Genomic DNA, 12,136 nt, shown 5'->3' with positions numbered 1-12,136 from the left:
CAAGTGCCTCCCGCTCTTGTTATTTATAACTCAAGATAAGCCAGAGTTTGATTTGAAAGCCCTCTCTGCTAAAATTAAAAAAAAAAAAGACTTTACACGTGAGTATTTTTAATCTTCAATTATGTGATGAAGGCTTTTATCTGATCACTAACGCAGTTTCTTTTTTAAAGAAGATTTAGTTACTTGAGGAGGGGGAGGGGCAGAAGGAGAGAGAATCCTCAAGCAGACTCCCCACTAAGCACAGAGCTCAATGCAGGGCTTGATCCCAGGACCCTGAGATCATGACCTGGGATGAAACCAAGAGTCGGCCACTTAACTGACTGAGCCACCCAGGCACCCTTCATCACTAATGCAGTTTCTTTTTTCTTTTCTTTTTTTTTTAAAGATTTTATTTATTTATTCATGAGAGACACACACAGAGAGGCAGAGTCATAGAGGGAGAAGCGGGCTCCCTGAGGGAAGACTGATGTGGGACTCAATCCCAGGACCATGACCTGAGCCAAGGCAGACGCTCAACCACTGAGCCACCCCTGCCCCACTAATGCAATTTCTAATAGCATACAACAAATGGGGAGATTTTTGATTGACAATTTGCTGAAGACAGAAGGGCCCTAGAATCCTTTTATGCCTAGCAGGCTAAGGACAGCCTGATGTAATCTAGTTTTTTAGGAAGAGAAGGAAGGAAACTAAAAAGTGAAGGGTCGTTTCTTCTCCTGGAGGAGGAACCAAGTGAACAAACTGAAGCCAGAAGTCATGTGGCTGCTGAACCCCTCCTTTCAGCCAGGTTGTCCCAAGATCCAGGTACTCTAGGACCTTCCACTGTTTTTTTCTTTGTTCATTTGTTCATTTGTTCATTTTGCTTTTGGAAGTTTTCTCTCCTTTTGTAACTTCACCTTGCCTTTATCTCCTACTCCTCTCACTGGTACTCCACAATATTCAGATAAATAATCATCATCATCATCATCATCATCATCATCATCATCCACCTCATCAACTTTTCTAAGCCCCAATTTCCTCATGTATAAATGGGGAAGGTTTATTCCTACTATTACTTTTTCATTGAATCCTCACAATAACTTTCTTCTGGGGTCTGTACTACGGTCCCTGTTTTATATAAGAGGAACAGAAGCCAAAAGAAGGTACATAGCTAGCATTTGACCTCACATCTAGGGGCCGAGCTAGATCTTAAATGGAGGTTTTCTGACCCAGAGTCCACACTCTGATCTCTGTATCACAATTTTCTTTGATTCATTGAATATTATTTTCAACAGACATACCCCCTCCTCCAGCTTGTTTTCCATACTGCCACATTGTAAAAAGTAACCTTGGGGCACCTGGGTGGCACAGTTGGTTAAGCATCCAACTCTTGGTTTCAGCTCAGGTCATGAGTTCAGGGTTGTGAGATCAAGCCCCATATCAGGCTCCACACTCTGTGGGGGGTATGCTTGGAATTCTCTCTCTCTTTCCCTCTACCCCACCCCCCTCATCCCCATACTCTCTCTCTAAAATAATGAAAAAATCTTTTTTTTTTTTAAAGAGTAATCTTTACAAATTGCAAACATGATACTTCCTGCTATTAGCTTTGTTAGATTCTTGCTATTGGGTTAAAAACCCAGACCCTTCTAAGAACATACATATAGAGGCTTCTCTCAAGCCACCATCCCCTCCCTGGCTGCACCCAACCAAAGTGTCCTCCTTTCAGTATTTGAACATAATGAGTTCCTTCAGCCTCATGGCTTTTGTATGTGGTATTTCCTTTGTCAAGAAAGCTTCCCACCAGGGCGCCTGGGTAGCTCAGTTGGTGAAGCACCTGCCTTTGGCTCAGGTCATGATCCAGACTCCTGATTTCAGAGTCCTGGGATCAAGCCAGGTGTTGGGCTCCCCAATGTCTGCTTCTCCCTCTTCCTCTGCTCCACCCCTCCTACTTGTGCTTTCTTATTCACTCTCTCAAATAAGCAAATAAAATATTTAAAAAAAAGAAAGAAAGCTTCCTACCTACAACACCCCTTAACTAGTTTACTTGTACTCTTCCCTCAGACCTTAGATCAAGCTTCACTTCTTCAAGATTCCAAATTCCCACCTAAGTCAGATTTTTTTACAAGCTCTCATAAAACTATGTTGTTTTTCCTTTAAGCATTTACCTCAATCTGTAAATAAATACTATTGTGATTATTTGATTAATTTGTTTACCCTATTGGTTTATAAGTTCCACAGGAGTATAAATCATATAGAAAATGGCTGACTCACCAGAACGCTTGCAACATTTAGCATAGTGACATGCATAGAGTAAGTAATCACAGATGTATCTGTTCAATACATGAATGAATGGATGAATCTGACGATGTTTTGGAATGTAACTCTATGCTTTCATGTAATTTCTTCCTCTGATTATGTAGTTTTAGTTGACTCTAGTGAATAAAAGGCTGAGTTTAAGAGTCAAATTCTGGCTCTACCACAAATTAGCCATGTGACCATGTGCCAGTAGCCTGATGTCATTAAACCTCAATTCCTTCACCAGTACAAAAGCAAATGATAAGTCATGTCAAGGGCCATTGTGAGTCTTAAGTGAGATAATAAAGGTAAGACACAAATCTGGCACAGGAATAGGTGCTCAATGAATGTTCACTTTTATTACTTATTATATTATTACTTTTACTAATCAAGTATATTGAGGAGGCAAGTTTATTCAAAATGAGAGGTATCCCTATGCTAAATTACACTGCACAAAAATGAGAAACCAATATTAACTTCCAATCTCAATAAAAATTATCTAAATGGAACTGTGTGGCTTTTATGCTTCATACCTGGACTAAAAGAAGCCAAAACCAACAAGGAATCAGCCAGCTGAACAAAAGTTACACTTCATTCAATTTTTTTTTTTTACAAATTTTTTTAAGATTTATTTATTTATTCATTCATGATAGACATAGAGAGAGAGAGAGAGAGAGAGGCAGAGACACAGGCAGAGGTAGAAGCAGGCTCCATGCAGGGAGCCCGATGCAGGGACTCGATCCCTGGACTCTAGGATCACGCCCTGGGCTGAAGACAGATGCTCAACTGCTGAGTCATCCACGTGTCCCTTATTTAATTATTTTAATTTGGTTGTTCAGTACTCAGAACTTAATAATTTTGCAAAATTAGTATTATAAATGATGGTTAAGTTCCCAAACTCTCTCATAAGTTGGTATTTAAATTACTAACTAGTTGAAATTTGCATTATTTTTCTATCATTTTTACCATATAAGTACAGCACTGTAGCTACCTAAGTGAGGTGAAAGAGGTTTTAAGTAAAAGTGTTTCCACGATGGGTAGAAAAAAAGAAATTTGAGAGTTCAGGTAAAAATTAGACTCCTACAAGTGTCAATCACCTGTTTCTATAGCCCAGGGAAAGTGTCTGATGTCCTCTGTGATGGTGACAGAACTCTAAGATCAGGAACACTGTCATGCTTGAAAATAACTGGTACTCAGTAAATGATATTTGATGAATATCTGATATGAGGCTACATCTCAGCTAATAGGGGATGGCTACGTTTTCCTAAGTCTTCCCCTGAAGATCCCTTCTGTAGCCAGTCCTTTGTTTGGAGAAGAAAATACCACACTCAAAAACACTCAGTGCCCCTTTGGTTCCAACCAGGCCAACTATTTCTGTGCATGGCTGATTGTCACTCAGGGGTGACTATTTTTAATAAGACTGCATTTTTAATTTGGAAAAAATCCCTCCCTGAAAAACAAAACAAAAAACAGCACACAGTGTATTATCTACTTCATATCCTAAAGACCAAATGATAAGCATTTATCCATGCATTTTTTTAAACTGTTATTAAGAGGATTCTTCAAAAGTATTTTTCTAGATTTCACCATCCATACAGAGGCAATTTTTAAAAAAGAATGTTCTTGGGGTGCCTGGGTGTCTCAGTTGGTTAAGGTCTGCCTTCAGCCGATACAATAATATCATCTGTAAAATAATAACGGCACCTTCCCAGCCTACCTCCTGGAACTATTTGAGGCTCTAACAAAACTATGAGGGTGATTCCTAACCTGTGTTATTCATCTTTGAATGCCTAGTACCTTATACATAGTAGGAAAGCAATAAATATTTAAGAGTGATAGAAAGAAAAGCAGAAAGGAAGGGAGGGGCAGAGGAGAGAGGGAGGGAAGAACTACTATTATTACAACAGAGATCAATTAAGAGCTGGTTTATTTGTTCCATTTAATTAATCCCAGCTTTATATCCTTAAGTGGTCACTTAACCTCTCTTAGATTCAGTTTTTCCATCTATAAAATGGAACTATTTTTAATATCCCTTACCCTCCTTACTATATGAAACAATAAAGTGTTCGTCAAAGTATCTGAAATGTAAAAAATTTCAGTACAACGCATTTTATACACAATGTTGAGCTTTGCTCTGTTTTTTATTCATTCAGTTGGTTGGTTTTGTTTTAGCAAAACATTTGCTAGTTTGCTTACAAAATATGGTCTGTGTCATATTTAAATAAAAGAACTAAACTTACACATTTTGTTTTTGCAAAGACAGAAAGAGAAAGAACTTGCCACTTTCCCAGCTTTCCAACTTATCCTTCAATGTGGCTCAGAGACAAAAACTACAAAAACTTACAAAAAGAGAAAATGAATTCACTTTTACGGGAAGGACATCTACTATTTCAGTTTATCAGCCTGTTTTATGCCATTTCCCTCTTCATTCTACAAATTTTTTGCAGCTGAATATATTCTGATAAAGCTTAGAATTTTATCCTAATTCCCTTCCTGTTTTCCACAATCCCAGTGTTCTTGCTGTCAGAAACAAAAAAAATAAGCAGTCTTTGAAATGTTCTCATGGAGTCACACTAGAAGGACAAATAGGATCAGGTTTTCACAGCTTTAGGAAGGATAATGGAAACTGTGCTTCAATTTATAGAAAAATATCCACAAAGCAGATGGCTGAGAATCCACCGTTCTTCTATCCCTCACACAACATATTCTTGCATATTTATGACAGAACTAAAGAATTTCAAATATGAAAATGCACTAAATTGTTTTTAATCAATCTGTAAATAATTGTTGAGCTCACATTGTGAGAGCCATACCTACTTAATATAAACTCAAAATATAAAATGGTGGCCAGTGACAATTAGTTAGCCTCAGTGGCTCTTCATCATTATCTTGGGTACCGCTTCTTGAATGACACAAGTTCAAACTAGTGCATGATGAACATATTCCACAAAACACCACCAGTGATAACAAGAAGTCCTAGAATACTGCTATATCTTCTGCTCTACAACAAAGAGCTGCTGATCAATAAATGTTTATTTAATGAATAAATAAATACGTAAAATGAACTGATTTTATCCAGTGATTTCTTATGCCTGCCCCCCCCCCCCACCTCCAATAGTAGAAAGTAGGCAGATCTGATGACTGATCAATACTGGATGTTGGGCAGAGCCAGCAGGACACATAAGGAGGAATGACAGTGACAACAAAGTATAGCCTGGGGATGGCAGGTGCTATCTCAAGAAAGAGGGTTTCAGAATTTAGATACGTCTTTCCCTCATCTCTCCCTCACTGCATACACCTCATGAATACCACATTTAGGGCAGAGTTGGACAAGCTGGGCTTCTCCGTAGTCTCCCAGAACCACAAGAGTCCCAGTCAAGGACACACTAAGGATCCCATCTGGGAGCGATGGCATCTGGGCACTAACACACACACCCTCGTGTTCATTCTATGACTTAAAAAAAGGACTCTACTAGAGGACTCTACCACCTCCCTCACTGCCACAATAACAGGAAAGGATGAAGACAAAGAACCTAAAACTTCAAGTGGAGCCCAGTAGATCTTGATTCTCATAAACTTCCAGGGCCTGCAGGGAATTTGCTTCAGCAAGAGTATCATTATTATGAAAACAATAATCAACAAGTATAAATAATTTATGAGAATAGGCACAGAGTTGTTTTGTGTTGTTGATAATGTAGGAGCCACTGAAACATTAATTAATACTGAATTATGCAACACTCATTATACTGTCTTTTAATTTTATTTATTTATACAAGTGTCTTATAAACTTTTATATATATTTTCCACAAAACCAAGGGTAGAGCATGAAAGTGGATGTCAAGAGCCAAGGGACTATCTACACACACACACACACACACACACACACACAGTCCTTGCTTTGCACAATGCTTTACTCCTATATATGTCAAATTTTATGTGGGATTAGGAAAGTTCATTTGAATTCAAATTCTCAGTGTTCATTCTTTTTTTAAAGATTGATTGATTGATTGATTGATTGATTTGAGAGAGAGTACAAGTGAGGTTGAGGTGAGGGGTGATATACAGAGGGAGAGGGAGAGGGACAAGCAGACTGCTGAATGCTGAGTCCAACACAGGATCAATCTCACAACCCCCAGATCATGACTTGAGCTGAAATCAAGAGTTGGATACTTAACCAACTGAGCCACCCAGGAGCCCCTACAGTGTTCATTCTTGAGCCATGCATCAAAAGTGACAACAAACTCTTTAAACTACTCTTAATATAAGTACAAAAAATCCAGATACATTAGTTATACAAAATTCCAAAGCTCATTTGACTCATTGCATCCAGAATGATTTTTTCAAAGCATGAATGTAATCATGTCAATTCCTTAAACAAACTCTCCTGCTGACCCTAAAATAAAGTTCAGTTCTTTTAATATGGTTTTTGTTTTGGTTTGGTTTGTTTCTTTATTTTATTTATTTATTCATGAGAGACACAGAGAGAGGCAGAGACATAGGCAGAGGGAGAAGCAGGCTCCCTGTGAGGAGCCCGATGCAGGACTCTATCCCAGGACCCCAGGATCACGACCTGAGCTGAAGGCAGATGCTCAACCACTGAGCCACCCAGGTGTCCCTCATATGGTTTTTAATATGGCTTTTCATCTTCATCATCTGATCTCCACTTACCTATTTGTTCAAATCCTGGTCCTTTGAACTTTTTGATCCAGTGTTGTCCATAGCTCTCTGAATCTGTCATTCTCTTACTTCTGGATCTTTGATGATGCCATTCCTTCTGTCTAGAACACTTTCTACCTCTGTTACCCAGTCTAATCCTGCTTCTCCTTCAGGTTCCAGACTGGACCCACTTCCTCTGGAAAAGCTTTCCTGTCTGAGTTAGGTGCCCCTCTCTGACATCCAGTGGCATCATATAGACTTATCACAATCTGTCCTTAATGTCTAACTTTTTGTCTCGATCTAGTACTAGACTCCTTGAAGGCAAAGACCACATTTTGATCACTATTATATTCTTAGCACCTAGTGCCTAGCCATCATAAGTGCTCAATAAATATTTATCAAATAACTGAATAGGAAACAAGAAGCCAGGTTAGCACCAACAATTATGAGTGGTCAGGTGTGAATTAACTATGGCCTAAATAAAGCTTTATTCACATTAGAAGTGCCCTAGCCTCTGGTCACTATACTTAGATTCAAAACCTGGCTCAGGGCTTGATTATTTACTTTGAAAGGATGCCTATCCCACCTCTCTGAAATGAAAACTCTCAGATGACTACACTTGATGACACATTACTTGGCTTCAAATACCCACCTCCTTTGTCTCTTCAGAGAAAGCCTGCAGAATGTCCGTCTGCCTGGTGTAGTTGCCATTGGCGTCCTGCAGACCCTGCAGGATTCGCTCCCGCAGGACCAGCACCGAAACTCGGAGCTGGTGCCAGAGGAGCTGCACCGCGTGGATGTCCACGATCACATTGACGGAGTAGGACAGCAGCTTCAGGGAGAACTCTGTTTCAAGGAGGGCATGGATTTGCTCAACGTGATCAGAAATATCTTCACAAATGTCCTGCAGTAAAGAAAAACAAAATATATGAAGATTATTTAGGCTTATTTTGAGGGAGAGGACTCACTCCTTCACTTGACACCAATCGTCAGGGCGAGCAACTCAGGTAAACCACATGTTGGCTAACTTACCTTTGTTTTAGATCAGATACACAGTTGCAGGTCATTTTCCTGGGCACCAGACCAGTTCATAGGAACTCCCAACCCTTTTCAATGAGTCAAGGGGTCTTTGGTGTAAGGGACAATTATCACATTCCCATAATAACAGATTTTAATATTTAAATTCATAAGCATATCTAAATTTCAACCCACACTTTGTAATCAGAATCACTCTTTTCTTAGACCTTTTTTGAGTATAGTTGACACACAATGTCACATTAGTTTCAGGTGTACAACATAGCAATTCAACTTCTCTATACATTATGCTATGTTCACAAGGGTAGGTACCGTCTATTACCACACAGCGCTATTACAACATCATTGACTATGCTCCCCAACCTATGCCTTTTATCCCTGTGATACTTATCCCATAAATGGAAGCCTGTATTTCCCACTCCCCTTCCCCCATTTTAGCCATCCTCCCTCCCCCCTTCCCTCTGGAAACCACAATTGGTTCTCTATATTTATAGGTCTGACAGGATTACTTTTTAAGGAAGCAAGCCAGAAAATCCCCAAGGACAAAGAAAGACAAAATTATAGTTTTGTTTTAAGACCTGGACATTTTAAACAAAACATTACTAAATCAAAGTTTCAATCTCCTCCACACATACTATTAAGTAGGCAGATTTGGTGTCTGATATGTCATTTGTCCTTACAATTTCCTAAATTCCCATTGTGCTGTCAGAGGCCAGCAGCATGAAATGGGTAGCATCAATAGTAATATTTATTTGAGCAATTTGAATCCATTAAGCATCAAAAGGATGTCCATGTCAGCTAAAAGTACTCAGTGATTCATTCTTTTTTATGCCTCTGTGATTTTTTTTTAATGGGGCTTTTATTTATGATTTCTGTTAAGGCTAAAATTTTAGGATAACATTTGAGGTCTGAGTCCTATCATGAGTATCCAAACAGTCAGTCTGTGCTAGAAACAACCCTTCAATTTCATATGAATTCAATTAGTTGTTTCTAAAGAAAAACTAAAGTGGAATCTGTATTTACTACATAATAGTAGGGGAAAAAAAATCTATTGAAGAATGATGGGAAGTTGTGTCGAATTTTTAGTAATAATTATTGTACAATTCCAATAACTGTTCCAATATTATTTCTTGAAGACCAAGAATTGGTGATAGTTATATAGATTGGTGATAATAATTTGAAATAGATTAAAAGTTTTAAAAGATTTTGGAGTCCTAATTAGGTAAAGTTCTTACAAATGTAGCCCATGAGCACATGTAGTCCAAAAGGGATTTGGGGCAAAAATCACATTTCCAATCAAACAAATCCATTCAAACACATTTCCATTTCAATCAAACCAGTGCATGGGAACCACTCACAGCTAGGTTAATCAGTCTCTGCTGGCCTTTGGCACATGAAAGTAGGCCTCAAATATTCCATATTGCCTGGGTCTCAGCAGATGCCTGCTTGGAGCATCTACTTGATTTACCTCCTACACTTCTCATTCCTGATACCTTACCCACCACCATCCCAAAGCAAATGACCTGTATCATTTGCCCTCTTAGGAAATTCATTTCTATGTAGTACTGTGTTGCCTTGGGAAACTCTCTTCCTCCTGCAGCTGATCTCATCCAAATTCTTTGTACTGTCCTGGCTAATATTTCCATTCCATTGTAAAACAAAAACAAAACTCTACTTAACTATTTTTTAAGATTTTATTTGTTTATCCATGAGATGGCACAGAGAGAGAGAGAGAGAGGCAGAGACATAGGCAGAGGGAGAAGCAGGCTCCATGCAGGGAGCCTGCTGCGGGACTCAATCCCAAGACTCCGGGATCACACCCTGAGCCAAAGGCAGACACTCAACCACTGAGCCAGCCAGGCAACCCAAAACTCTACTTAACTTTTTCACAGAATGGTACTTCTATCTCCTTCTCCTACCCAAACCTGATTCTGTCCAAGGGTCCTGCTTCCCCCACTGCCTTCCCAGTAAAGGCTGTTCACTCTCCTAGCCCTCACCTGAAAGATGGGGAGGGAAGGGCTGCTAGGGGAAGGGCAATCTATGGTGCTTCTTTACCACTTTCTGATCATTTTTCTTTTGTCCTCATACTAACATGCTTTATTTTCACTAGGTGCCCAGTGTCTGCTTAGCCTTCCCATCTTCTTTCTTCATTACTATTACCTATATTCTTTTCTTTCAATCCTCCACACTGAAGAACGCATGTGGTTCAGTTTTCTCGTCTCCATTATCTTTGGTAATGTCAATATTCACACTGATGAACCAATCAATACCTTAGCCTCAAATGTCCTTTACTCCACAATCCTTAAGACCTTCATACCTGTTCCACTGGTATAACTCTCTGCCATAGCTCTACTTCGAACCTTGTCATCACTTCACCTGTGGAACAATATCAGAAAGTCCCCTCTGCCACCAACCTCTCATTATCTGATCTTTTCACTCCCACTCTCCCACTATAGGTGCTTTATAACCTCAATCTACCCACCAACCCCTCTACCCTCTTTTTTCTTACATACCACCTCCTTCCAAGCACAGCCTCTACAATGATCACTTTAACCGCTCCCTTGGCAATGTTCTCCACTTCCTCACACTCTTGATTTCATAATTTGAATTTGTTAGTATCTATCTCCTAGGTCCCACTACAATCCTGCAGATGCAGAATATATTATATATTTAGGAGAGGGAAAAGTTGGGTAACTTATGCCACTTGCTCTGAATACCCATATAAGTATTTCTCAGCCACACCATTCCCACCTTCCAATACGATATGTTATGTATAGTCTTGGCACCATGAAAACTACATGCCATCACTCATCTTACACATAATTCGGCTCCTTCACAATGAACATAGGAACTTAGTCAGAGCCAGGTCATGGGTCAAGATGGCTAAGCAACTATCCAGGGGCACTAAAGTATCAATGGTACTAGTTAACTAAGGCTTTCGCACCCTCCTCCTTAGATGTCTGTGAAATATAAATTGGCTCTGCTCCCAAAGAAGCCAGATGGGCCCTGAGGAGAAAGAAATACTCTTCCCACAAGAGCTGATCTCCCTCTATTGAGTATTTTGGCAATGTGTACATGTAGTCTCTGCTGAAAATCTGAAACTAAATAATGTATGGCATGGTCCAAACTTCTGGGGTCTATTCATTTGTTTAATTATTTTTATGCCCTCTACTCTGCTATCAGGCATGTGGTTTGACAAAATTACAAGGACACACAAACTGTAGAACAAGAACTACAGATATATGTGAAGGGTATATATATATATACATATATATATACACACACACACACATATATACATATGTACATATATATGTATACACATATATGACAGTGTGTACACCCCCTCCAAACATAAAACTATATTTAGAATATTCAATGAGAGGTTTAGAGAAATAACTGAATGATTCTGAATCTATACATACCTTTTAGTAATATAAAATCTGCTTTTCTCTGTTGTTCTATATAAATGTCAACCGAATATTTAAAGAATTAACAATTTGAAGCTTCTCAGGCTTAGACCCTTAATCATTGCCAGTTTGTTGTATGTTTATATGAAAGAAGCTGAAGATTATGGACATCCTGTTTATTTTAATTCAGTCAGCTAACTAGGTATTAGAAACTTTTACAAAGGATTTCCTGAATGGCTACCTCCCAGTAGAGACTATTTGGAATTAAAAGGCTCTGAGAGATCTGACTTGTTGGAGGCCCTATGGGCATTAGATTAATAAGGTGAAGTGGAAGCACGGTGGGGGGTGGGGATGGATGTGTTGGTGGAGTTGAACCAAAGCCCAACTGATGCATATAAGCCCTGACTGGACATGTGACTCCAGTAGATAGCAACTAGAAACTAGACTCAACTCACATGGCTGCTCAGTGTATAACAAACTTTTGAACACTGCAGTGCTACTTACTAGAAACAAATTTAGCAACTTTAGATTCACAGATTTTTTAGGAATACAAAAAGAAACAACCCCTCAGGTTCAGGACATATATATGTGTCTGTCTATCTATTATATCTATCTATCTATCTATCTATCTATCTATCAAATATGTCTTAAGGACCCATAAGCAAAAATGTTTCTCTCCATCTGCTTACTGAAAGCATTAACACTAACATTATACAATTAGAGGTTTTAAATTTAACACAGCAATGAATGGTTAAGCTCATGTA

At 39.0% G+C, this 12,136-nt stretch overlaps 1 protein-coding gene across 5 annotated transcripts in view; it reads right to left on the bottom strand.

Annotated features, from left to right (window-relative positions):
• Positions 1–12,136, bottom strand: part of AKAP6 (A-kinase anchoring protein 6) — a 480,944-nt gene that overhangs the window by 269,253 nt on the left and 199,555 nt on the right. For all 5 annotated transcript variants that reach the window (XM_038544457.1, XM_038544461.1, XM_038544460.1 and 2 more), the window contains one exon: positions 7,580–7,831. In XM_038544457.1, coding sequence (XP_038400385.1) covers positions 7,580–7,831 — 252 coding nt within the window. The remainder of the gene's footprint in view (positions 1–7,579; positions 7,832–12,136) is intronic.

This window comes from Canis lupus, chromosome 8 (genome assembly GCF_011100685.1).
Source record: "Canis lupus familiaris isolate Mischka breed German Shepherd chromosome 8, alternate assembly UU_Cfam_GSD_1.0, whole genome shotgun sequence".
NCBI lineage: Eukaryota > Metazoa > Chordata > Mammalia > Carnivora > Canidae > Canis > Canis lupus.
This window is presented reverse-complemented; position numbering and strand designations above follow the sequence as displayed.